The sequence below is a fragment of the Schistocerca cancellata genome, chromosome 3 (assembly GCF_023864275.1).
Source record: "Schistocerca cancellata isolate TAMUIC-IGC-003103 chromosome 3, iqSchCanc2.1, whole genome shotgun sequence".
Taxonomy (NCBI): domain Eukaryota; kingdom Metazoa; phylum Arthropoda; class Insecta; order Orthoptera; family Acrididae; genus Schistocerca; species Schistocerca cancellata.
Window position 1 is genome coordinate 741,322,482 of NC_064628.1, and position 26,520 is coordinate 741,349,001.

Consider the following 26,520-nt stretch of genomic DNA (forward strand, 5'->3'; position numbering starts at 1 on the left):
CATGTCTAATTACCAGCCTGTGAATCATTTGTCCTGATGTGGGTCAGCAATTTCATTGTGTTCTTGCAATTACATTTTATTCATGATGTTAATAGGCCTACTTGCTTGTCTCTGGAACTAAATCGGTTATCTTCAAGAATTTAGGTTCCAATTTGGTGTTCAAAGTTTGAAATAAATATGACCTCAGCGTATAAGTAAGTGTACTCTGGTTTTACATTAGTGAATAATAATACTCATGCAAAGAAAATCACTTGTATCTTTGAATATGAACTGCCACAAAATGAAATCTTTATGTTTCTGGAAACTGAAATGATTGTATTTTGACTGTACACTGATAGCTGACAGCTTGTATGGAGTTACTTCCAATAGAAGAGTACACTTCACTCCTGCATTTAGAGATGACATTCGTGTGGCCAAATTGACACCTTTGGTTGTTTGTACAAAATTTGTAGGAGAAAAGATTATTAGTGCAATTTTCGAAATTGCTGTTGCCCCTTCCCAATTTTTCCACCCCTCCCTCAATTAACAACTAATCTCGGGTCAACTCAGTCATTCAATACCAGTCGTTTTCTTTGACCCATGATGTAACTGTATTCTTTTATGTGACGTCACAGTGGCACAGCATGTGTGTTGTGTGTAGTGTTCGCAGAGGGCATGTTGCAGTGTGCTGTGGCGTGCTCTAGTGTGGGATTTTTTAAATTCTTTGGCAGTGTTGTTAGTGACATTGGACTCCATGAGTGCTGTTTATGAGCAATAGATTCATTTCCACGTTTGGGATTACGATTGGGGTGCATTGTTTGATAAGAGATTGAGTTTTATGTTTCATTTTTTGTTAGTTATGGATGTGACAGTGAAGGTCACGAGTAAGAGTCTGCATGTCACAATGGGGCCAAAATGGTGAACAAGGTTAAATAACTACTGTTGCTCAGTTTAACTGCTGAGTATGTATTACATTTGTGGAGGATGCGTGAGATTTTCCAAAGTTGCTGCAACTCAGACCAGAGACCAGTACATTTGTTGTTGTCTTCAGGACAATGGATGGTGTTCTGCCTAGAAGGGGTTCCTGGTTTGAGAAGTCTAGGCTGGTTCGTGTTGCTGTTGCTAGAGTTCTGGATTTGTATGTCAACTCACTTTAATTGCTAATTATGTTTTTATGGTTTTATCTCTTTTTTGTTGTAATATGTGTGATGTGTGTGTTTTATGTGCGTAATTGTGTGGATCTTGTATTTCAAAATTTATTTATTGTAGGATTTTGATTGTGTTGGTAGTTTTTGTAATTATATTGGATTGTGACTGGTAGATATCGTGTAGTTCATTTTACCTACATTGGTGAAGTTACGTTTTTGACATTTGTCATTTGAGCATATAGTTTTGTGGTACTGTGGTCAGTCTGACCAATGTTGTTGATACAGTCTGATAGCTTTCACGATTTTTTGCTATGTATATTGGTCTTCCTTTTTGGCATTTTCTAGTCCACACTGCTGTAAGATTTTTGCAATGGTATTGATCTTTCAAGTAAAACTATAGCTCAACTCTGGTAACAAGGGGTACCGGGTTCAATTCCTGGCCGGGTTGGGGATTTCCTCCACCTGGGGACTGGATGTTTGTGTTGCCCTCATCATTTCATCATCATTCATGAAAGTGGTGAGATTGGACTGAGTAAAGATTGGGAATTTGTGCGGGCGCTGGTAATCACGCAGTTGAGTCCCCGAAAAGCCAGACATCATCATCATCATCATCATCATCATCTGGTTATCACTACCACATTTTGTTAGTTTGATGAATTATTTGCTAGTTGTATAGTGTAATTTATTTTAGGATTTCTGTACCGATTTTCCACTTTATGGTACTTCTGTTGTTGTGTTTTGTACAGGATTCTAATCATGTGTTTTTGCGATGGTTAGCCCTACCCAAAAATCACGCTGTTTACAGTAGTCCCACTAGCTTCTGTATTTAATATAAATAATTTGTATGGTTTTGTGCTTGTTGGCTGTATTTCACACCAGGTTATTGGTGCCATTGTGAAATCATTGCGTTGCATCTTGGGGCTTGGTGTTACATCGTTGATCAAAGCCAAAGAGTGGTATTGGATGCCCGAGTGGCTTATTCCTACTCTACCTCCCACTCCTTGACACTCTAAAATGCACCAACACCACAGTGCTTCAGGAAACCAGTCATCCTACACAACTGTGCACATTGGACCTGCTTCAAAATCTCTCCTCCGAGTCTAGTTTTCTGGCACAGATAGTGGCTATTGAAAGAGGTTAATTATGTAAAATGACAATAATGATAATCATAATCGTGAGCATGAGGTGAGTTACAGACCATATTTGGTAATAATTTTCCAATAAAATGTTGTATGATTTGGTTGGTGAATTAATACGGAGTATGTTTAGTGTGAAGATCAAGAGAGATCCCAAATTGCTGCTGATTAAGTATTGCATTTTTATGGAAATATTTGATTGTCGTCTTACACTCTTCCCTTTGTCCCCATTCTCTCCACTCCCTTTCTTCTGCTACCACACTACCATGATGAGTCTTCATAGTATAACCGCACAGTAAAAGTTTACATTGGATATAAAACTTATTACAAATTACCATTGGTGTAATCACATTAGACGTAACTTTATCTGAAAATAAATCAAATGTACTTTAATTTTTATATATACTTTTTAATAGTGTTGATACATTTTTCAAACTTTTCTATTTTAAAACCCTACTTATTTCATGATAATGAATGTACATTTTCTAAAATTTCATGTTTTTAAAAGATGGGCAGTGATTGTCAAAATGACTGAAGGTTTTCTTTATCACCTTTTTTGTAGTATGCATAAAAGCCATAAATTTATTAAATGAAGGCAGCATTTTTCCATTTAAACTGTACTTATTTTGCCTCCTTAATAAGTACAAACTACACGAAAGATACTTTTTTAAAGTACGAATAATTCAAACTTTAATTGCTATTTGATAGAAACATAGTAACATAAAGCTTAAAATGAAAATGGAAGGCACGTATTACTCAGGAATGAATATAAGTTTGATGTAAAATACAACAATAATGAAATGTAATTAAATAAAATAATAATAATAATCACATGGATCCATACTGATGAAGGCTGATGAACAGATTTCAACTTTGCAGTACCTCGGTCCATCTCCTTGAATAGGAATCTCATATGGCCCCTTTCACCCCTTTTACATGATAACACTTCGTTTGTTGTTGTTATCAGAAACTGCTGCACGACACTGAAAGCTGTTTCTCCGAAGTACATACATAGAAAAGCTAAAATGATAGTTGTAACTTTCACCACAGAAGAGGATGGGAATTGTTAACTTTTGACCAGAAACCTTTGTAGCCATATTATTGGAGTAATACATGGGCTTTCGTTGTCTTTCAAATCAAGTGACTACTCTTGAAGCATCTTTATGATATTTTTCTTAGCCTATTGAAATTGGATTGAAACTCATGTTGGCAATTTGAGTTATATAGGTCATGACATTTACACTAAGGTGACAAAAGTCATGGGATACCTCCTGATAGTGTGTTGGACCTCCTTTTGCCCAAAGTAGTACAGCAACTCGACCTGGCACAGACTCAATAAATCGTTGGGAGTTCCCTGCAGAAATATAGAGCCACAGACACCCATAATTGTGAAAGTGTTGCTGGTGTATGATTTCGTGCATGAACTGACCTCTCGATTATGTCCTATAAATACTCTATGGGATTCACGTCAGACTTTCTGGGTGGCCAAATCATTTGTTCAAATTCTCCAGAATGTTCTTCAAACTGATGTCATGGCACATTGTCATCCATTAAAATTCCATTGATGTTTGAGAACGTGAAGTCCATGAATGGCTGCAAATGGTCTCAAAGTAGCTGTACATAACCATTTCCAATCAGTGTTCGGTTCAGTTGGACCATGGGAACAGTCCATTCTACTAAACATAACCCACACCATTATTGAGCCACCACCAACTTGCACAGTGACAACTTGGCTCTGTGGCTTTGTGGGGTTTGTGGCACACTCAAGCCCTACTGTCAGCTCATACCAATTGAAATCGGGACTCACCTGACCAGGCCGTGATTTTCCAGTCATCGAGTGTCCAACCGATATGGTCATTAGCCGAGAAAGGTGCTGTAGTCAATTTACGCTGGTAGCAAAGGCACTTGCATTGTCATCTGCTGCCGTGGCCCAGTAATGACAACTTTTGCTACACTGTCCTAACAGATATGTTTGTTGTACATTCTGCATGGATTTCTGCAATTATTTCACGGTGTTGCTTGTCTGTTAGCACTGACAACTCTAAAACGCTGCTGCTCTTGGTTGTTACGTGAAGGCCTTTGCCCACAGCATTGTCCATAGTGAGGGGTAATGCTGAAATTTGGTATCCTTGGCACACTTTTGACACTTTGGACCTCAGAATATTGAATTCCCTAACAATTTCTGAAATGGAATCTCTCATGCTTCTAGCTCCAATCACCATTCTGCATTCAATCTCTGTTAAATCCTTTTGTGCAGCCATAATCATGTCAGAAACCTTTTCACGTGAATCGCCTGAGTACAAATAACTGCTGCACCAATACACTACCATTTAAAGGAATGTTTTTTCTTCCTTTGAAATTTTTTTCAACTTTCTCATGTAAAGCTTGTTGGTTGATTAGAGTCCTGGCAGACAGCAGTTCTTCTAGTACTTTGTAATTCTGATTAATGAAACAAATGTAAGGCAATAGTAATACTTCGTTAACTGTAGCTGTTGATCTGTCAATCTGGAGTACACATTTTGTGTTTTTCTATGAATTGAATGACAAGGCACCTCATATTTTCACAGTGGTCTAAGAATAATTTACACAAAATTTCAGTAATGTCATTATTGACACATCACTGTTTTTAAAATGGTTGTCCGGTGAAGATTTGGTTCATGGACTTCCCTTATTGTAGCTGAGCCCATCTGTGAGCTCGTGCACTTTGTGTGTGCGCATATTGACTCCAAGGCAGAGAACTTGTTGTTATACTGGCTTGTAGAAGCATTAATTGTAACAAAAATTATTTGAAAGCATCTTTACTTTTATACATCTTGCATAAATTATTCTCTCATTTTTAAACTAACTGGTAAAGGGAATATCATTTTGATCAATTGTATTGTCTTTATCGTTAATGTATCACTGAAAAAATGTTTAGGAAATTAAATTCCCTTGTCTTTCTCTGTTAGTAACGGAAAGAGCAATCAATAAAGTTATTGCAGAACATGCATTGTCCTCCTGTGTCCCCAATTCATAGTTGCACTCCCCTCACCCTTCCATCCTGGTTGCTACTTTTCATTCCACTGCCATCTCAAGAAGTGGAATGCCTCCCCCCCCCCCCCCCCCACCCCCCTACCCCCCTCAACATCTTCCATGGGGAGATAACTTCCAGATTGTGAACTGTAAGTCAGAATCTACATCTACATATGTACTCTGCAAGCCACAGTACAGTGCATGGCGTGAGTAGTGCATGGTGGAGAGTATCTTGTACCACTATTAGTTATTTTCTTTCCTGGTCCACTCACAAATAGAGCAAGGGAAAAATGACTCCATATGCGTCCTAATTTCTTTTATCTTCGTGGTTCTCACGTCAAATGTACATTGGTAGCAGTAGAACTGTTGTGCAGTCAGCTTCAAATGCTGTTCCTTTAAATTTTCTCAATAGTGTTTCTCAAAAAGAACGTCTTCTTCCTTCCAGGGATTTCCATTTGAATTCCGAAGCTTCTCCGTTAAGACATGCATGTTGATTGAATTTACTGGTAACAAAAGTAGCAGACTGTCTATGAATCGGAAAATAGCCACAGATTGCTGTTCACCCTGTCCATCAGATTATGTGTATAGAGAATAATTGCAGTCCTATCACACTTTCCTCTGGGGCACACTTGATGATACCCTTGTTCCTGATGAATACTTGCCGTCAAGGGCAGCGTGTTGGATTCATCAGTTAAGAAGATTTTGAGCCACACACGCACATCTGGGAACCTACTCATCTGCATCTACGTCTATTGTCTATAAACCACTGTGAAATGCATGGCGGAGGGTACGTCACTTGTACCAATTATTAGGGTTTCCTCACATTCCATTCGTGTATAGAGCATAGGAAGAATGACTGTTTGAATGCCTCTGTGCATGCTGTAATTATTCTAATCTTATCTTTACAATTCCTGTGTGAACTATACGGGGGGTAGGGTTGTGATATATCCCTAGTCATCTTTTACAGCCGGATCTTGAAATTTTGTCAGTGGTTTTTCTCAGGATAGTTTATGTCTGTATTCACAAGTCTGTCAGTGACATTTCTTCGGTATGTCTGTAACACACTCCTAAGGATCAAAAAAACCTGTGACTATTCGTGCTACCCTTCTCTGTTTATGTTCCATATACAGCATTACACCCAGGCATTTGTATGAGTTGACCGATTGCAATGCTGACCCATTGATATTATAGTCGTAGGATACTGCATTTTTTTGTTCTGTAAAGCCCACAATTTTACATTTTCGAACATTTGAAGCAAGTTGCCTATCTGAAATCTTAGCAAGATCTGAGAGTATATTTACGCAGTTTCTTTCAGATGGTATTTCATTGTAGATAACTGCATCATCTGCAAAAAGTGTGAGGTTGCTATTAATATTGTCTGCAGAGTCATTAATACACAATGTGAAGAGCAAGGGTCCCAACACATTTCCCTGAGGCACATCCGAACTCTCCATCCATGATAACATGCTGCGTCCACCCTACCAAAAAGTCCTTACTCGAGTCACAGATTTCACTTGAGACCTCATATGATCATACTTTTGACAATAACAGTAGTTGTGGTACTAGTCAAATGCTTTTCGGAAATCGAGAAATATTGCATCTATCTGACTGCCCTTATCCAAAGCTTTCAGTATCTCATGTGAGAAAAGTGCGAGTTGGGTTTCTCATGATCAATGTTTTTGAAATCCATGCTAATTGGTTTGGGGAGGTCTTTCTGTTAGAGATATCTCATTATGTTTGAGCTGAGAATATGTTCTAAAATTCTACAACAAATCGATGGTAAGGATACTGAATGGTAGTTTTGTGAATCATTTCAATTACCTGTCTTGTAGACAGGTTTGACCAGTGCTTTTTTTCCAAGAACTACGATAGACGTTAGTTAGAAAAGGAGCTAACTCAGTCTCAAATTCATTATAGAATCTCATAGAGATTACAGCGGGCCCTGGAGCTTTGTTCGGTTTTAATGATTTTAGCGTACAAGTGTTAAATTGGGGCAATTCACCAGGTTTTCCTTTGCAAAGGAACATTTGAAAACAGAGTTAAGCATTTCAGCTTCTGCCTTGCTACCCTGTTTCAGTACCTGTCTCATTAGGGATGGGACTCATAACTTTGTTGATACTAATAGCCTTTAAATATGACCAAATTTCTTTGGGTTTTGTGAAAGATCATTTGACAGTATTCTGCTATGGTAGTCATGAAAGGCTTCACACATCACTCTTGTAGCATCCAAACGAATTTCATTCAGTATCATTTTATCTATAGCCCTATGGTTTTTTTTCACCTATTATGCAGTAATCTTTGTTTCCTTAGAAGCTTATTTACAGTGACTTTATACTGTGGAGGGCCTCTGACATTATGAACTGTTCTACTGGGTATATTTCTATCCAGTGCATGGTCAACTATTCTTTTAAACTTGAACCATAATTCCTCCCCATGCTCCTGTTCTGTGCTGAAAGTTTCACGTTCCTCATTGAGCTATGACCCTACTGAGTTTTTATATAGTTTATTGAACATGTATACCTTTCAGCTTGTTTCAGTTGTTGTTTGTACTTTGGTAATCATTGTTGCCCCAACCAAATCATGGTCACTAGTACCAATTTCAATGTGGGCATCCTCAAAGATGTTAGGTCCATTTGTTGCCATTTGATCCAGTACACTTTCATCATGAGTGGGATCCGAACTGTCTGCTGTAGGTAGTTTTCAGAGAATGTGGTGCAGTGGGGCACTGTCTCAAATGCTTTTTGGAAATCCAGAAACATGTATTCTGCCTCTTGCCCTTTGTCTGTGGTATACAGGATATTCCTAAATCCGTGCTAATTTTTGGACAGAAGCTTTTCTGTTTCAAGGAAATTTATTATATTCAAACTGAGCATGTGTTCAAGAATTGTGCAGAAAATCAATGTTAAGGACATGGGGTCAATTCCTGTACTATCTCTATATGAAGGAGTCACCTGTGCTTTTTTCCAATCACTTGGGACTTTGCACTGGGTGAGAGATTCACTATAAATTCAAGCTAAGTAATGTGCTAGTTACATAGAGTATTCTTTATAAAACCAAATTGAGATTCCGTCCAGACCTGGTAGCTTCTTCCCCACTCTTTCAGTTGCATCTTTAAGACAAGGATGCCTATTACTATGACCTCCACATGGGAGTCTGTGCAACAGTCAGTTGCAGAATGTTTGTATGATCCTCCTATGTGAACAATATCTTTAACGCGAAATTTAGAACTTCAGATTTCTTTCTATTGCCACACCAGACTGGTCTAAAAGTGACTCGATAGAACTCTTCGACAGTTAAGTGAGTTTCATAGGACCAAAATTTTCTTGTATTCTCAGCAAGATTTTTGCTACACACATCAATCTTTTTACAGGCACATGAATTTCTGCCAACTTTTTCCCTTCAACATTTGTGGGTTCTCTTTGGAACAAGAGTGCAGCAGTCTTCACTTCCTCAGGGTTTTCTAAATTTTGTTGTTAAACCATGGTGGGTCTTTTCTGCCCTTAATCGACTTGCTTGGCACATACGAGGTCTGTTCAAAAATTTCCAACATTTGTAATTTCGTCCCAGTGGTGTGTTGGAGCGAAATATGGTGGCGTCCCAGCACATGCCTGTGTTTAATGTGTAACTGTCATAAGTTCCATTGTTGTATTTCTCTTAGTTATTGTTCAGTGCTGTATAGAGTAGAATGTTTTGTTGCACAGTTTGTGAATTTTGAGATGGAAGAATGAGAGGAGCAACACATCTGCATTAAATTTTGCGTGAAACTGGAGAAAACCTGTACAAACACGCACCAAATGAGCACAGGAAGCCTATGGTAATGAATGCTTAAGCTATTTTCTCAGTGCTGTGAATGGTTCATACAGTCTAAAAATTTCCGAACAGAATTTAAAGATCACCCCCATTCAGGACACCTGCCAGCATCTACCGATGACACTCATGTCAGGAATGTCAACAAAACTGTTCATGTCGTTCAAAGACTGACTATCCGAAAGATTGCAGGAAAATGTAACATTTCAGTATGATCATGTTATGGAATCCTGACACAGCATCTTGGAATGCACTGTGTTGCTGCAAGTTTGTCCCATGGCTCATGAGTCAAGACCAGAAAGACTTTCACCTTGCAACCTGTGAAGAACTTTTGGACCCTGCAAATGAGAACAAGATGTTCGTTAATAGAATCAAAACTGGTGATGAGATATGGGCCTACGGTTATAAAGTTGAGAAAAAGGTTCAGTCTTCATAATGGGTCGGGAAATGCCAAGACCTAAAAAAGCTCGTCAGGTCAGGTCAAATGTCAAAGCCATGCTCATAGTTTTCTTTGAATGTAAAGTATAAAGTCATCATGAATTTGGGCCACAGGGACAAACTGTTAATTGATTGTACCGTTAGGTCATGTTGTGACACCTGCGAGAAAATGTGAGAAGGAAATGGCGTGAAATGTGGTGAGATAATTCATGTCTCTTGCATCTTGATAACGCACCCGCACATTCATCCCTGTTGGTGCAAGGCTATTGTGCAAAAAATGAAAACACTGTGCTGTCTCATCCTCTTTACTCTCCAGACCTGTCCCCTGTAGCCTTTTTTTATTTCCAAAGTTGAAAGCCACACTGAAGGGATGAAGATATGCATCAGTAGGCAAGATAAAAGGAAATTCACAGATGGTGCTTCGCGCAATCCAGAGGTGTACTAATACAGCTTTCGGAAGTGGAAAAGATGTTGGGAGGGATGTATCAAATGTGGAGACCATGAACAATAAGTAAAAGGCGAGCGCAGAAAAATTTAGTATTTTTCGAACAGACCTCGTACTTCTGCAGAGCTCAATTTACAATCTGATTAAACTTTGCTCATAATTCCTCTAAATTCGTCATACTGTAACTAAACGATTAGCCTTTGTTGTTTAAGTGGGATGCTAACAACTACTTATCTGCTCTTGCTAGCAACACTACTCTCATAGCCTTCTTGATTGATTTGTTAACTTCAGTAACCATTGACGCTGTGGCATTGTTAAATTTAATCTTTATAGAGACTCTGTTGATAAGGTCAGGCCTGTTTGTAGCTACAAGATTTTAAAATATTTCTATTGCATGTGAGACTCAAACCAGCTGCTCAAGGCAGTTTCCAGAAAATGCTTTCAGAAGAACTTCATACTGCCTGTCCATAGCCCCTGCAGTGCATCCATAGATGTCCTAGTCTATACTTGATAGGTTAAAGTCTCCTCCAGCTAATATTGCATGATCTGTGTATTTACATGCTACTGACCATAGATTTCCTTTGAGTGAGTCTAAAACTGTTACGACAGAATTAGGTGGCCGTTAAAAACATCCAACTGTTAACTTAGTTTCATGTAGGCCTGTTGTATGTGTCAAGATAACTTCACACACTCAAATTCCACCTCAAAGGAGACAATATTTGTCAACTGTAATGAACGTTCCCCCTCCAGTGTTATCTAATCTGTCTTTCTGATAAATGTTCCACAAGTTGCTAAATAATTCACGTGTGGGTAGGAAAAGGATTTTGATAGTTTGCTAGAAACATATGACTCCACGGAAGTTTCTCCTTTATTGGGATTTGGATAGTAAATAACATTTTTGTCTACTTCTGAACCATAGACCTTGAAATTAGTGGGGTGGCTTGCGTGCCTTAGTGATACAAATAGCCATACCATAGGTGCAACCACAGTGAAAGGGTATGTATTGTTAGGCCAGACTAACTTGTGGTTTCTGAAGAGGGAAAGCAACCTTTTCAGTAGTTGCCCGAGCAACAGTCTGAATGACTGACTGATGTGGTCTTGTGACATCAACCTAAAATGGCCTGGCTGTGCTGGTAGTGATGTAACTTCCCCTGAAGGCGTGCAGCTCTACTATTGCATAATTAAGTTATGTTCGCATCCTTCTGGGTAAAATATTCTGGATCGCGAGGAAGGTACTAGTAAGGATGACATTGTCATCAGGAGAAACAAAACTGGCATTCTTTGTATCAGGCTATGGAATGTTAAATCCCGTAATTAATAAGTAGTGTAGAAAATTTTAAAAGGGAAATGGATAGATTGAAGTTAGATGTAGTGACAGCTAGTGAATTTCGGTGGCAGGAGGAATAAGACTTCTGGACAGGTGAATACAGGATTATAAGTACAAAATCAAATAGGGGTAATGCATGAGAAGGTTTAATAGTTAATAAGAACATATGAATGCAGGTAAGCTACTGTGAGCAGCATAGTGAACACATTATCGTAGCCATGATAGACAATGAAGTCCCCACCCACCACTATAGTACAGGTTTATGTGCGAACTGGAGAACTGAAAGAGATTCAAGAAATATGTGATGAGATAAAAGAAATTATTCAGAAAAATAAGGGAGTCAAACATTTAATTATGATAGGGAACTGGAATTCAGTAGTAGGCAATGGAAGAGAAGAGAAAATAGTAGCGGAATACGGACTGGGGGAAGGAATGGAAGAGGAAGCAGCCTGGTAGAATTTTGCAGAGAGCACAATTTAATCATCGCAAACACTTGGCTAAGAATCATGAAGAAGGTTGTATACACAGAAGAGACCTGGGAACACCAGAAGTTTTCAGACTGATTATATAATATGGTAAGGTAGAGATTTTGGAGCCAAATTTTAAGTTGTAAGACATTTACAGGGGAAGATGTGACCTTTGACCACAGTTTATTGGTTATGAGCTATAGATTAAAACTGAAGAAATTGCAAAAAGGTAGGAAATTATGGAAATGGACTCTTGATAAGTTGAGGGAACCAGAGGTTGTAGAGTGTTTCAACAGGAGTATTAGGCATTGATTGATTAGAACTGGGGAAAAGGATGCAGTAGAAGACAAACAGGTAGTTTTGAGAGATGAAATATTGATGGCAGCAGAGGATCAAATGGGTAAAAAGACAAGGCCGAGTAGAAATCCTTGTATAACACAGGAGAGATTGAATTTAATTGATGAAAGGAGAAAATATAAAAATGCAACAAATGAAGCAGGCAAAGCAGAATACAAACGTCTAAAAAATTAGACTGGCCGGGATATGCAAAATGGCTAAGCAGGAATGGCTAGAGGGCAAACTTAAGGATTTAGAAGCACATTTCACTAGGGGAAAGATAGATATCACCTACAGGCAAATTAAAGAGGGGTTTTGAGAAAAAGCAGCTGTAGGAATATCAAGAGCTCGGATGGAAAACCAGTACTATGCTAAGAAGGGAAATGAGGTAGTAGTATTTAGAGAGTCTATATATGTGAGATGAACTTGAAGTCTATATTATGGAAATGGAGGACGGTGTAGATGAAGATGACATTGGAGATATGATTGTGCGAGAAGAATTTGACACAGCACTGAAACACATAAGTTGAAAGAAGACTCCAGGAGTAGACAATACTCCATGAGAGCTACTGATAGCCTTGGGAGAGTCAGCCTTGACAAAACTCTTCCATCTGATGCGCAACATGTAAGAGACAGGTGAAATATCCTCAGACATTCAAGAAGAATGTAATAATTCCAGTCCAAAGAAAGCAGATGCAGACAGGTGTGAATATTACTGACCTCTCAGTGTAATAAGCCATGGTTGAAAAATACTAACATGAATTATGTACAGAAGAATGAAAAAAACTAGTAGAGGCCGACTTCCAACTTCGGGGAAGATCAGTTAGGATTCTGGAGAAATGTAGGAATGTGAGGAAATACTATACCTACGACTTATCTTAGGAAATAGGCTAAGGAAAGACAAACCTATGTTTATAGCATTTGTAGACTCAGAGAAAGCATTTGACAATGTTGACTGAAATACTCTCTTTGAAATTCCGAAGGTAGCAGGGGCAAAATAGAGGGAGCAAAAGGCTGTTTGCAGCGTGTAGAGAAACCAGACATCAGTCAAGAGACATGTAAAGGAACCAGTATTTGGGAAGGGAGTGAGACAGGGCTGTAGCTTGTCACCAAAGTTATTCAGTCTGTACATTGAGCGGGCAGTAAAGGAAACCAAAGAAAAATTTGGAGTGGGAATTAAAGTACAGGAAGAAGAAATAAAAACTTTATGAGGTTTGCTGACAACATTGTAATTCTGTCAGAGACAGCAAGGCACTTTCCATAAGTTGAATGAAATGAATGTCCTGAAAGGAGCTCATCAGATGAACATCAGCAAAAGCAAAACTGAAATAATGGAAACCAACCAAATTAAATCAGGTGATGCTAAGAGAATTCGATTAGGGAAGAGACACTCAAAGGAGCGGATGAGTTTCATCATTTGGGCAGCAGAATAACTGATAATGGCCGAATTATTGAGGGTATAAGATGTAGACTGGCAATAAGTCTTGTCTGGAAGTACAGTGTGTACATGAAGCCCAGGAACACTTTGTTATCTACTGAATGAGAACCAAACTTTGTACAAATATCATACATGTGATTGTTGAATCTGGGGTACAAAGCATCCACATGAATGCATTGAATTTGAGCATGATTCCCCAATGGTAAATTTTTTTTGTGCCTTGTCACGTTGAAAACTGTACGGGCCATTCTTCTTCTCTGAGAGCACTGTCACTAGATATTCCTACTTGGACATCTTGCAGCAATGGCTGATGCCTCAAATGCAGGTGGACTCTCCGTTCATCTTTCAGCAGGATGGGGCTCACCCCATCATGAAGTTTGTGGGTACCTGAACACGGAGCTGCCACATCGACGCATTGGCTGTGCTACAGAAGGGGACAGCTGTTTCATGAAATGGCCTCCCCCATCACCAGATGTCACGCCATGTGACTTTTTTCTGTAGAGACACTTTAAAGATCTGGTGTGTGTAGTCCCTCTACCACGTGATGTAGCAGAGCTCTGGTACATAATACGGGAAGCAACTGCCACAGACGACGATGCCATGCTGGGATGGATATGGCAAGAATTTGATTACCGTATTGACGTCTGCCGGGTCACTCATGGTTTGCATATTGAATGTTTGTAAAAAAAAAACTTCCAGAGTTTCTCTTCAAAATGCAATATGCATGACATCTGTACAATGTTTAGTTCTTGTGCAATAAATAATTGAAAGTGTTCCCAGACTTCATGTACACCCTGTATTTGTATGTAGTCTTGCCATGTATGGTAGTGAAACATGGGCTATAAGCAGTTTAAACAAGGAGAGAATAGAATCTTTTGATATGTTGTGCTACAGAAGAGTGCTGAAGAGGGGAATGATAGGTAGGCGAGTAGATCACATGACTAATGGGGAGGCGAAAAGAAATTTGTCTGTCAACCTGACTAGAAGAAGGGGTCAGTCAGTTGATAGGACACATTCTGAGAAATCGAGGAATTAGCAGTTTAGTATTGCACGGAAGAGCATGTGTGTGTCATCCTGAGGCTGTCCATAGTGTAAGAAGATTTCTTGGTGTCACAGTGCATATTCCAGTTAGTCCAGTCGATGCCCAGTTGGATTCATGTTAGCAGATACAACAGACCATTCCATTCAGTTGGTTTTGCCTCATAAATAGTGGTTTAATGTTTTAATTATGCCACTGTACGAATTTGGCAGGCAATGTCTTGTGTCAGCAAACTACACCCTGAATGTTTTACAGAAGTCACATTGTCCCATTCATACTGGGAAACACTGCACAATTTTACTGAATTATTATGAGGGTTCAGGTTCACTTTTATTTCTGTTACACAGCAATTTCCTATGGTCAAAAGATTATTAATAAATGCATTTTTGATAAAAAAAACAGTACAAACTATTCAATCCATGAGGGTGAGGGTGGTGCAATGAAAGGAAATTATATATTAACCTTCTACTGACTTCATAGTCATAGATTGGACTAAGATGGGTGCAGGCATCACTTGTACCTGTGTTGAACAAAACACCCTGATTTAGCATTTGCTTGAAGTGAATTAGGGTGCAAAGTAAGACTTTAAATCAGGATGGCAAGATGAGAATGAACCTTGCTCCTTTATCACTGTCAACTTGTTAAATTTGTGCATGATGTGAACCACACTGTCATATTACACACTTTAAGATGATTTGTCTAATTACATTGAAACTTATGTTACTGTGGAGAAACTCTACATTCACATGATGTCAGTTAGAGTGTGTTTAAAATTAGTTGCGACCTCTGACATTTGGCTACCTGGAGGGGGACTTGACGCCATTGCCTGGGTAACACCAATTACAAGCTGGCTTTCCCTGCCACGCCGCCAGCAGTTTGGCTGGTAAAGCGCCCCTACTGCCACACTGTGTGTAAACAAAACCATGTGGTGTCTCACATATAAATGAATCAATGTTTGTCAGCTCTCATAGTAAAGTATTTCTGCTGTTGAAGTGTTCTGTATTCGTCGGGTATTGTGAACACGTGTTTTGTGTTGGCAATGCAGTAATGACAACAGTGCAGTACATCTGAATACGAGATTTGCAGTAAAAGTGTCGTCCAAGAACACGTTCATTGGCCGGGAAGATAATGTTCTGCTGCAAGGGATTCCTCTGAATTCGACAATAGTATGGACAAAACTCCATACCACTCTGTTGTGATGCATAATGCTCCAACAATGCAGTGGATGAAAGCGGATGTTTTCTCTGGGCACAAAGAAATGTTCCATGAGATAAAAGTTTAACCTAGCATGTATAAGCCGAAACTTCATCTACCATGTCGACGAAGTGGCTAATAGGACAAAGTTTAATCAGGCTTCATCCGTATCGTACTCGTTTAAATCTGACAGAGTATATCGGCCTAGGTGAAAAGTAATGTGTCAAGAAACAGAAACAAGTTTACACTCAGTGAGATTGAAATGCTGATAAAAGGAGCCACTGCAAATGTTACACAACAGTGCTGGTCAGCCAATACCAAGAAGTTGGCTGAGGAGACACTGATTCATTAAGGACTGTGACGAGTTTTGAAGAATATGTAACGTTTCCTGTAGTCATGTTAAAATCTGCTTCTCTTGTTAAAACACAGCCGAGTTTGGAAATATTCACCTCACTAATACTGTAATGCAGTTGAAATGGCAACAGAATCCTGAAATAGTGTATTATTAAACTAACAACCGACTGCAAGTCAGGTCAGTATTTATGAAACATAAAATTCTAAGTATAAAAGTAAAGATGTAACTTCTTCACTTGTATCATTACAAAACCCACAGCAGTTATCATTTCACCATGGCCTTCAATTACATTATTTATTTGGAAAAATCTGTAGTCTCTTGAAAATTGCTGTAGATATGGAAATTCCGCATATTAATCATTTGGCGAAACAGTTTCGTTTTAGTTATCATTTGCCGAAATCTTGTTTTGATATCTCAAAACATTTATGAGATATGAGGAATTGATGAATATTTCATTCTAGTTTTTTCACGTAATGTTGGAGCGCTGTATGCACATTGAATTTTCTCAAGATTGGAAACAGACAGTGATATCCTGGCAAGTTTAAAGGGTAATTCAGTATATTATCTACATTTAATACACAGCAACATGTAACATAACATACATCAAACACAAATTCATAGAGGCATCTATTTTTCACTGCAAACTAAGAATTTCTTGCAGTAATGTACCTACTACTGAAATATCACAATAACTGTGACTATTAATGAAATGATATGTGGTTCTTCATGAAGCTGATGACTTAAACTGTAGGATGTGTGAGAATGAGAGTTTATTACTGAATAGTTCATTTGAGAAAGAGTGCAGATCGGCCAGCTTGCTGTTAACGCAGTCGAGTGACCATGCCAGGTTCCGTGCTGAGTGAGACTGGCATTATCCTGTGTTCATCTGCTGATGCGCGTTACACATGCTGGCAACTACGCTACCCTCCACTCACCCCCTGCTGAACTATCAGAAGTCGCAACTTATTTTAAACACACTATAGGTTATACAGCATCTTTTGAACTTCAGCAGCAATATTTGTTTTCACACATGACCATTTATGTAATCATTGTTCTGCTGCATGTATTTTTATTGTTATTTTTATTATTAGAATCGTTTCACACTCATCATCAGAGACTGTGTTTCTGGTCTATCCTCTCAAGTGTTGTATATGCTTATTCAAAATAATAGATAACTTTTATACACATAGACAGGTAATGTAGAATCAATAGTTTTGCTACGAATTTATGGCATTATGGTTTTCATAGCATTTAAGTTACAAGTTTATCTTACTTTGTGGAGGAAGTTTATCTTATTTGATCCTTTTTACGATTAAGTACTCATAAATTGGTTAAAATTGGTCATGGATTCACTTCTGCTGGCAAAAATTATCAATAGTAAAATCTTGCATTTTTTCCTTGCTTAGTGCCCTATTGTGACCAGTGGAGTATCATTGTTATGTAACAATGTTTAAATTTCTTAACCTGTACCATTATCACATTTTTTCTTTATTTTCAGCTGACATGCCCAGTGGTCGAACATTAGAACGCAATGGAAAGATTGGGGATCATAGAAGACATTCAAATGCATCATATACTAGGTCTGATGGCTCTGGGAGTGACATAGAAGGAGGAAATATGGAGAACACTGCAGACACAGTATCACGTAACAAGCATTCAAAACATTACAGCAAAGCAAAAGCTTCAGTGAAGAAGAGTCATAAGAGACGACGTTCTCGTGAAAAATCAGTGTCTGTTGACAATACTATTTTGTCTGTGGCATCGTCTGTGGTAAAACCATTAGTGGAATATTCAGATGTATCATCAGAAGCTCTATCTGGACCAGAAGCCGGTGAAATTCAAAGTGACGATAGTGCTCGTGTCAGTTTAAGTGAAGGTGAAGTAAGTCCTCCCACTGGTAAGTCCTCCCACCGCCGCAAGCACAGCAGGAGGGGAAGTAAAGATGATGCTTCGAAATCTTATAAGCACCACTCGGAGCACAAAATCACACAGTCACACGCATCTCCCTCGAGACGGAGCCCCAATAGAAAAGCTTCAACACCCCATTCACCTTCACCCCAGACACTTAAGAGTGTTAAAAGAAGGGACCACCAGCGTTCTCTTTCACCATTGGCAATGAAAGAATTACGGCATTGTAAACGTCAAGAACAATCCCCTGTATTAGATAAACGTGTAGATGGTGTTAGAGACATTTCCCCCTCATCAGCGTTAGAAGTGTATAGAAAGATAAAAGATGAAATGCGCAGTTCAAGTGGTAGGCATCGATCTCCTAGTTCTACAAGAAAAAAAGAAAAGAGGCACAAACGTGATAAAGTTGATAAACGAAGAGGAAGCCGAAAATCAAGCAGGAGTCCAGCATCAAGCACTGGAAGGAAGAAAAAGAAGAAACGATACAGAAAATCTAGCCCTGAGGTATTCCATCGTGAAAGGGTCCTTTCACACTCACCTACAAGAAGGGAAGGAAGCTTTGGCTCTCCTGATGAAGATCTAATACAGCGAAGGCAACCATCTTGGACACGACTGCCTCCAAATGAAATGGAAGGAGCTATATCACCTCCAAGGAAAGCAAAGAACACAGTGTGTTCACCTGAATCTCCTCCTTTTATTAGAAGTCCTACCAGTCCGCGAAATAAGGAATGCAGTGACATGGATATCGATCCATCAGATTCTGAACGTAGTCCATCCCGGCGGTCTGTAACGCCATCACATACGACACCAAGAGTAATGAGACGAGCTCGGACTCCTATCTCGTCCCCACATACACCTCCCTTGCCACCAAAAGCATATGAGAAATTAGCATCTTCAAGGTTAGCAGATAGTGATAATACAAGTTGTAGGCAGTCCCCCAGCGTAACTGATAGACGGTTGAACACTCATTCAAGATGCACTTTATCTCCAACGGAACGCTCACATACAAGATCGAAGCCAGTTATGATTGATGACGATGATAGACGTGAACATTGGCCTTCCCACTCCCATGCCAGTTCACCGAGAACTATGGGTCATTCCCGTACTCCAAGTCATCATCCTAGTCGTAGAAGTGTTAGTCCATCATACCACAAGAGAAGAAAATCTTCACAAAGGGAGAGAGAGAAAACCAGATCTCATCGGCGAGAGAAGGATCGGGATCGTAGTTCCCACAAGACAAGGAGTCGAAGGTCTAGAAGCAGATCACCAATAGCAAGGTATGTGAATATAAATGTTAATGTTCTTTACTTATTTAGGAGTACATTGTGTTGTTTAGTTTATGCCTGTGTGGGAAAAAGATTTAGAATTATTCAAAATTTAGATTTGTATTTGCATATAAAATGCTATGCAGTGTAAAGAAATTTTGTCTCAATATTTCAAGTCTGATCAGAGACAGTGTAATTGAAAAAGTGAAAGGGAAAAATAAAAACAAGTAAGGAATAATGAAGAGTGCTTAAAAAAATTTTTGTTTCTTCTGATGTGATTCGGTTAGTCCCAAAATGAAATTCTGTGACACAAAATAAGCACCTGAAGTAAATGCATTTCATGACATTGAAGTCTCCAATGTAGTAAATTACCATATTGGCAAATGTAATCAAGCAGAGCCTTTGTAAGGTGTGGAGGATCTTATGTTTACAGATAAGCATGCTGTTCACACGATTTTGTAAGAATTTTGTGCAGTATATTACTTGTACATGCTAGTTGTCGTGGACAGTAAAGCTCTTTGAATGCTGTGTGTTATAATAAGAAGGAAAATGTATGTGATTAGTTTTGCTCAGGTTTATTGCCAGTGACCTGGTTTCAGACTGGGTCAGGATTGCTTAAACAAGTTGGCTTTCAGGTAGATGGAAGATTTGGTGCTCTATCACAGTGTTAGAATTATCAGTAAACTTGACAATTTTGGAAAAGGGTGAACTTAAAATTCTTTACATAAATAACAGTATACTTACGTAAAAATTAAAAGTTGTTGGAGTATTTTAGCATTTTTCTGTTTTTATGAAAGAGAGTAAAATAGGTAAACAATGAGGTACTGAAAGAGAAAGTAAAAATGAAGAGTAATTCAGGCCCACAGTGCTGCTCTCGTCCTATATCAGTTTCAACTTTTTGTCTTGGGACTAGGATTGTAGACAGTTTCCTGTTGCCTGCTTGGTGCCATAATGGCATGTGCTTTCAAGAAATATTTTGTGATAAGGTCACTCCAAAGCTTATGAAAGATGACAAAATTATTAGTTGGCATCTTCTTGTCTGAGGCTTCGAGTAAATCATTTTTGAAATGACAAAATCCCTTCAGTTTTGAAATCCAACCTGTCTCCTGTCGATGTCACAGTTTCAGATGCTTCACAGATATGATATACAGTGTACTTTTTTGAAGGCTTAAGGGCAGAAGATAGATGGTTGTTCAATAATTTGAAATGTGGGTTGTCGTTGAAGGCACTGTTAACTTCATGAAGCCTTAGGTATTTGGACCAATGCTTGTTTGCCCTGAGCAGGCTCTTAGACGTTTGCAGTGAATGTGGACGTCAATCCTTTCGTATTTGAAGAGAGGATGGTTTCTTTACTTCCTGTAATAAAGGAACATATTTCCTTAAAAGGCTTAGTGAAAGCTATGAATACTTAAATTTCATGACCCTAAGAAGCCACTGTAGCCAGTTCAGTCAGCAACAAATAAAAAATTGCCGCTGAACATTCCCATAATCATCTTTTGGTTTTGTCTGTGTTTCTTATCAGCGTTGGAAGTAATATCTCCAGTTCTGTTTGTACAGTTGACTCTTGTCTCTCATTATATCAAGTTGTTATGATTTTATTACAAAATTAGTTGACTTTGAAGCTGAAATAAAGCTTTCAGTAGTTCTTAGTTACATTGCTTAATATTTCATGATACTTTTGTAAACTGTTGAGGTACCTAAATGAGGTGAGGTTCCTGATTGGAACTACTGTTGTAGATAGAACACAATTCTTCTTAACTAAGCAGTAAGGAAATAAGTAAATAAGAAGAAAATGACGATGAAGAGTAAACTAAATCATAATAATTAAGATACTGCAAATTGTAATAGATGGAGAGGAGAATGGTAAAGCAGAGAATAGAAATGTAGACAGGCAGAGACTGGGGGAGCGAGGTTCAGGGTGTGAAGAAAGTTACCTGCAGTTACCAGATCGGGGTAAATTGTGTGTATGCTTCCAGATTACCAGAGCCACAGAAAACAAATTCTAGGTATGATTCTGCAACTATCTTGCTGTGTAAGTAATTTCCATGTAGATTCTTTAAGATATTTTTTATTCTATATGACATGTTTGTGTACAATCTTAGTTAGACGCTGTAAACAAAATAAAAATAAATACAGTGAGAGAAAATGTGCATACATTACTAGCATAGCTACCTTTGCCTTCCTACATGAGATACATGTTCATTGACATGGAACTTTGTTTAGGGAGTTGTATGTTTCGGTTGGTGGAACTACATTGTTTCTCTGTTTATAAAATTTACACTTGCTATTGTATATTTGGTGGCATGAACCAAAACATGTTAAGAAATAAAATATCGTGAAGCCGTGCAGGCTGTTTTTTTTTTAAATCAATTTTTATTTGCAGCATTGAACATGGTCTGACAGGTGGAGCTTAAAGTGTTCGGTTTTGTTGTTTCAGATGTCGCTTTGTTTTCACAGGGTACGTTGGACGCCGTCACGGTCACGCAGCCGCAGTATGCACCGACGACGGCGTCCTTCGAGGTCTCGATCACGTACTCCACCTCGTTTGCGCCGCTGGAGTCGTTCACCAAGCTACCACACACGTAATGTGCGTGGCTCTAAGAGGCCACGCTCACGCTCACCGAGGCCTATGACGCCACCACGAAAATCGTACAAGACCAGGAGTCCAATGACGAAAAGCCCTAGGACTCCGAGAAGTCCTATTTCTTCTTCTGGTGCAAGTGTGAAGGACCTGCGTGATGCAAAAATGAGTGAAACTAGCCTTTTTGCAGAACTTGTGAAAGACAAAAACACTCGTGAGTTAGCTATGAAGAGACTTGCACAGTTAAAGGAAAAGACTGCTAATAGGGACAGTGAAGTTGAAGAGATAATCATCTTGGACAAAGATGAATCAAGCACTGATACTGTAGAAATAACTAAATCTGTTTCCTCACAGAGCAACCAGACTGCACAGACTGCTCCAGTCATTCAGTCTTCACAAACTTCTCAAGCGCAACAGATGACACCGTCAACTCTCACAGTTGTGACATCGCAAGTGTCTTTGCCACCACTGCCACAGCAGCAACAGCAGGTTCCTCATCAAACACAAATTCCTCCACAAGTCCAGATTACTCAGCTGCCACTACCAGTGCACACTCAGCTGCCAAATGTTCCTTATGTCCCTGCAGCATCACAGTTAGATGTTAATACTATTCCTGTACCTTCAAGTGATGCAGTAAAAATATCCCAGTTTCCACAGACTGACCCCATTCGTAACACCCCTACTGGTACACAACAATCTGGAAATGCTAATGTTGGTCAGGCATTGCAGGATGCTGGCACAGGGCTTGGTGGTAGTTTGGCAGTACTCCCTGCACAGAAAACTTCTGATGCCAATGTGCAGTCAGAGCAGCAGGCAGTGTGTCCTCCTTCAGATACTGTATCTCTTAATGTGGCACCTTCTGGTTATTTACCTCACCACGGGCAGGAGCTTGCTGTTGTGACAGCTTCACCAAGAAACTCGACTGTGTTGCAGATTCCTACTCCTGCTGCCACTGCTCCTCCTTCAGTAAGTCATGCCACAAGTCAGCTGCCACAGGATCCTACCCAAGTTATTAAGGACCAGAAAGTGTTGAAGTTAGTGAATGAGGTACCATTAGTGCAGACAAAGCCTGTCTCATCTGACGTCATTAGCTTGGCCAGCGGAACAGGGCAAGTAAGCAAACCTGTTATGGCAGATGTTGGTCAGACTCAACAAGCAAAACATAAGGATCTCACAAAACTTCCAATGCCACCTGGTATTAACCAAAGTGACTTTGAGAGTATTGATTCACCTCCAAGTAGATCACCTACTCCAGAGCCAGTGAAACAGAAGGCACTTGGAATAAAGGATTTGCCAATGCCACCAGGTATTTATTAATAATACTACATTTGAAATATGAACGATAAATAAAATGTCATGAAAATCTAATTAAATTGCCTTGTGAATCTAGACTACACATGTTAGAAATTATCATTGTTTCAGAAATCAAGGATTTCATAAATAGTGTGCAGTTGTTTCTTTTGATTTTATATCACATCAGATGCTCACAAACTTTTATAAATCATCTTTTTTAAATTATGACTTTAAAGTAATTGTGGATTTGTAAGTGGGATATTCTTTCCTATCAACATTTGTGTTAACATTATCATTGGCAACTTTTGCTGTACTTTCATTGCGCATACATTCACGTCTCTCTCTCTCTCTCTCTCTCTCTCTCTCTCTCTCTGTGTGTGTGTGTGTGTGTGTGTGTGTGTGTGTGTGTGTGTGTGTGCGCGCGCGCGCGCTCTGGTATTCTTGCAAGTAGCATTCTTTTACACGCTATAGGTCTAGATGCTTCACTAAATTAAAATTTGCAGTTGTGACTAGAAAATGTCTGGTTCTACATTAACCTTACATCGGCTGCCCCAATTATACGTGTAGGAGGAACTTAGGTTTATATTGCCATTCTTTGAACAGAAGTCTTGAAGTATTGCAGTGATTAATAATGTAATGAGGTTTACCAGTTTTGTTTCAAAACATTTTTCACAAACGTTTCACTTCTAAAACACGTGGCATTTTATTGAAACTGATGTCTTTCTAGCTGGAATTAACACACAGAGGTGTAAAACTCAAATATATGTTTCTCTCTATTATTGGCTTATCATATCCATCCCTCTAAGTATTAGTAAATGAGGAGTTCTTTTTTTTTACAATTAATGTAGTGTCCTATGTGGCCTTTGACAAGCAGTTTCTCTCAACTCAACAAGAGTTCTTCATAAGGCTAATAATTCTTTCTGGGCCAGCATTAGAATGAAGTACAGATTTAGATAAGTTTAAACAATTTCTCACAGGTCGCACATCAGTGCAAAATTCTCAGCCATTTCTCATCTGACTTAAGCTTAAAAAGGGTCTCTTTTTCATCCTTGAAAAAGGTCCTTAATTTCACAAGGTCCTTAATTTCACACATTCTTCGAATGTCGAATCTTCAACAACATAAATTTTACATTGAGAGGTCTCTCTTAAAAATTCCAAAGTATCAGTATTAATAAATAATGGTTTTGAAAACATTGTTTTCATTTTCTTCAAAATCAAAACTTGTTAATGTGATGTATAACACACTGCAAGTAACTGGATGCTTCTTGTTTGGATGCTTTGATATGTTGGTCATTTACTAATTTCAAGATGACTGAGAATGTCATAGAACTATAAAACTGGTCTTCTTTTCTTTGCTTCAGAGATGTTCCAAAGTACCACTTACTGTCAAATAAATCCGAAATAAGCAATATTGTTCACTATACAGCTGAGATGTGTGAATAATGTCATCCTCATAACTGTTGCTGAGCATCTTTGATGGGCATCGTCCTGCAAGGTGATGTACCATTTGATTAGCTCAAAGTTCTGCACTATTCACTTTACAGCTGTAGAGGAAATAGTTACAGGGTTGATATGTCTCTTAAAAATATCTTGTCATTCAACTTCCAACCGAATGATGGTGCCGTGCTTTTGATTTCTGCCGCAGTTGAAAAATATGTTTCACAATCATTACTGTAAAATGACAGAAGTTCTGCACAGCTACTTTCTTCATGAAAAAGTAATGAACTACAATTGGAAAGGTTTCAATGTGTCCTTTGTTGGAAACATCTAGAGAAACAATGATAATGAGAATTGTTCAGCTTCTTAAACGTTTGCTCTTTACAATATGGACCTAGCACTAATTGAAATAAATTCCGTGACCTTGATGAGTCCACTTAAATATTTTTTGCAGCTTTTTGAATCAGGAAGTAACAGTGAGGATAATTTGCTGCAGCATTCCACAGAAACATCATCATGAATATGTTTAACTGAATGAAACACAGTGCAGGAAACATTATAAGATTTCTTTGGTAAGCCATGAGTAAACCTTGCGTCACTCATTAGTAAACTCAGTTTACAGTTTTAACTTTTGCTTGTTATTTCAACTTGTCATTTTATTAGTTTCGCCATCTGATGCCAAATCCTTTTGGAAAAATGCTCTACGAACAGTAAAATGCACATTAATGACAATCAGTTGTTTTGATCAACTTCTGAGCTGCTGCTGAATGTGAGGAAGTTTAGTGTAACAGCTGTTGAGCATCAGTGTGTCAACGTAGTTCTCTTTGGTGTGAAGGAAGAAATTTTAACTTCATCTGTGTTTACAATAGTACCTTTTGATTTAAGACACACACAGTGAACAAATTATATTATTATCGTTTTTGGTCTAATTGAGATTTTTATATATTCAGTTGAGCTTTTAGTTGAGAGTTGGGTTTCCACCAGGAAAATGGAGACAATCCCGCCTAAATTGGTGTATTTGACAACCTTGAATGTAACTCGTGTCGCTATCTTCAGGGATAATGATGAAATGTTTATGGACATGTTTGTTTGACAATACAACTTCACATGTTGTCTAATCAAACCAGTGGATGGCTGAATTTATCGACTTTAAATTTCCAACACCTCCCTCTCTGAATTTAAGTTTCTATCATCTTCCTCTACACTTGGATTTAGATTTTTTGTGGTTTCCGTAGAAAACTTAAGAAAAATACTGGAATGTTTCCATTGAAATGGGCACAATAGATTTCCTTTCCCATCCTTAGCTCATCTGAGCTTGTGCTCTGTTTCTAATGACGTTAAAATGTATTGTTAAAATAAAACAATGGGTAGTCCAGGATGGATAACAGTAGCATTACGAATAGGATAGATTGCTACTCATCATGTAGAGGAGGCATTGAGACACACATGGGCACAACAAGTACACAGTTTGGAGACCGTGGTCATGTGCGAGTGAGCTGTGCTTTTGTGACTCTGTGTGTGAAAAATCCAGGGTGGAATGTAACAATATTATGAAAAGGACAGTTGCTACTCACCATATAGCAGACGCTGAGTCACAGATAGGCACTATGAAAAGACTGTCACAAATATAGCTTTCGGCCAGTAAGGCCTTTGTCAAAATTAGACGACAGACACACACTGCAGTTGTGTATGCGAGTTGCGTTTGCGCGCGTGTGTATGTGTGTGTGTGTGCGCGCGCGCGCGTAGTCTAATTTTGACGAAGGGCTTACTGGCTGAAAGCTATATTTGTGACAGTTTTTTTATTGTGCCTATCTGTGACTCAGCATCTCCACTATGTGGGGAGTAGCAACTTTCTTCCAATGTTTCCATTGTTTCTATGTCCAGTGATACACCTGTAATCACTTGTTTGTTCTGA

The 26,520-nt window shown here is 38.7% G+C and overlaps 1 protein-coding gene across 7 annotated transcripts in view; it reads left to right on the forward strand.

Annotated features, from left to right (window-relative positions):
- LOC126175748 (cyclin-dependent kinase 12) overlaps positions 1 to 26,520 on the forward strand; it is a 179,395-nt gene that overhangs the window by 5,845 nt on the left and 147,030 nt on the right. For all 7 annotated transcript variants that reach the window (XM_049922711.1, XM_049922710.1, XM_049922712.1 and 4 more), the window contains exons 2-3: positions 17,620 to 19,306; positions 21,752 to 23,181. In XM_049922711.1, the coding sequence (XP_049778668.1) occupies positions 17,625 to 19,306; positions 21,752 to 23,181 (3,112 nt within the window). In that variant the 5' untranslated portion in view covers positions 17,620 to 17,624. The remainder of the gene's footprint in view (positions 1 to 17,619; positions 19,307 to 21,751; positions 23,182 to 26,520) is intronic.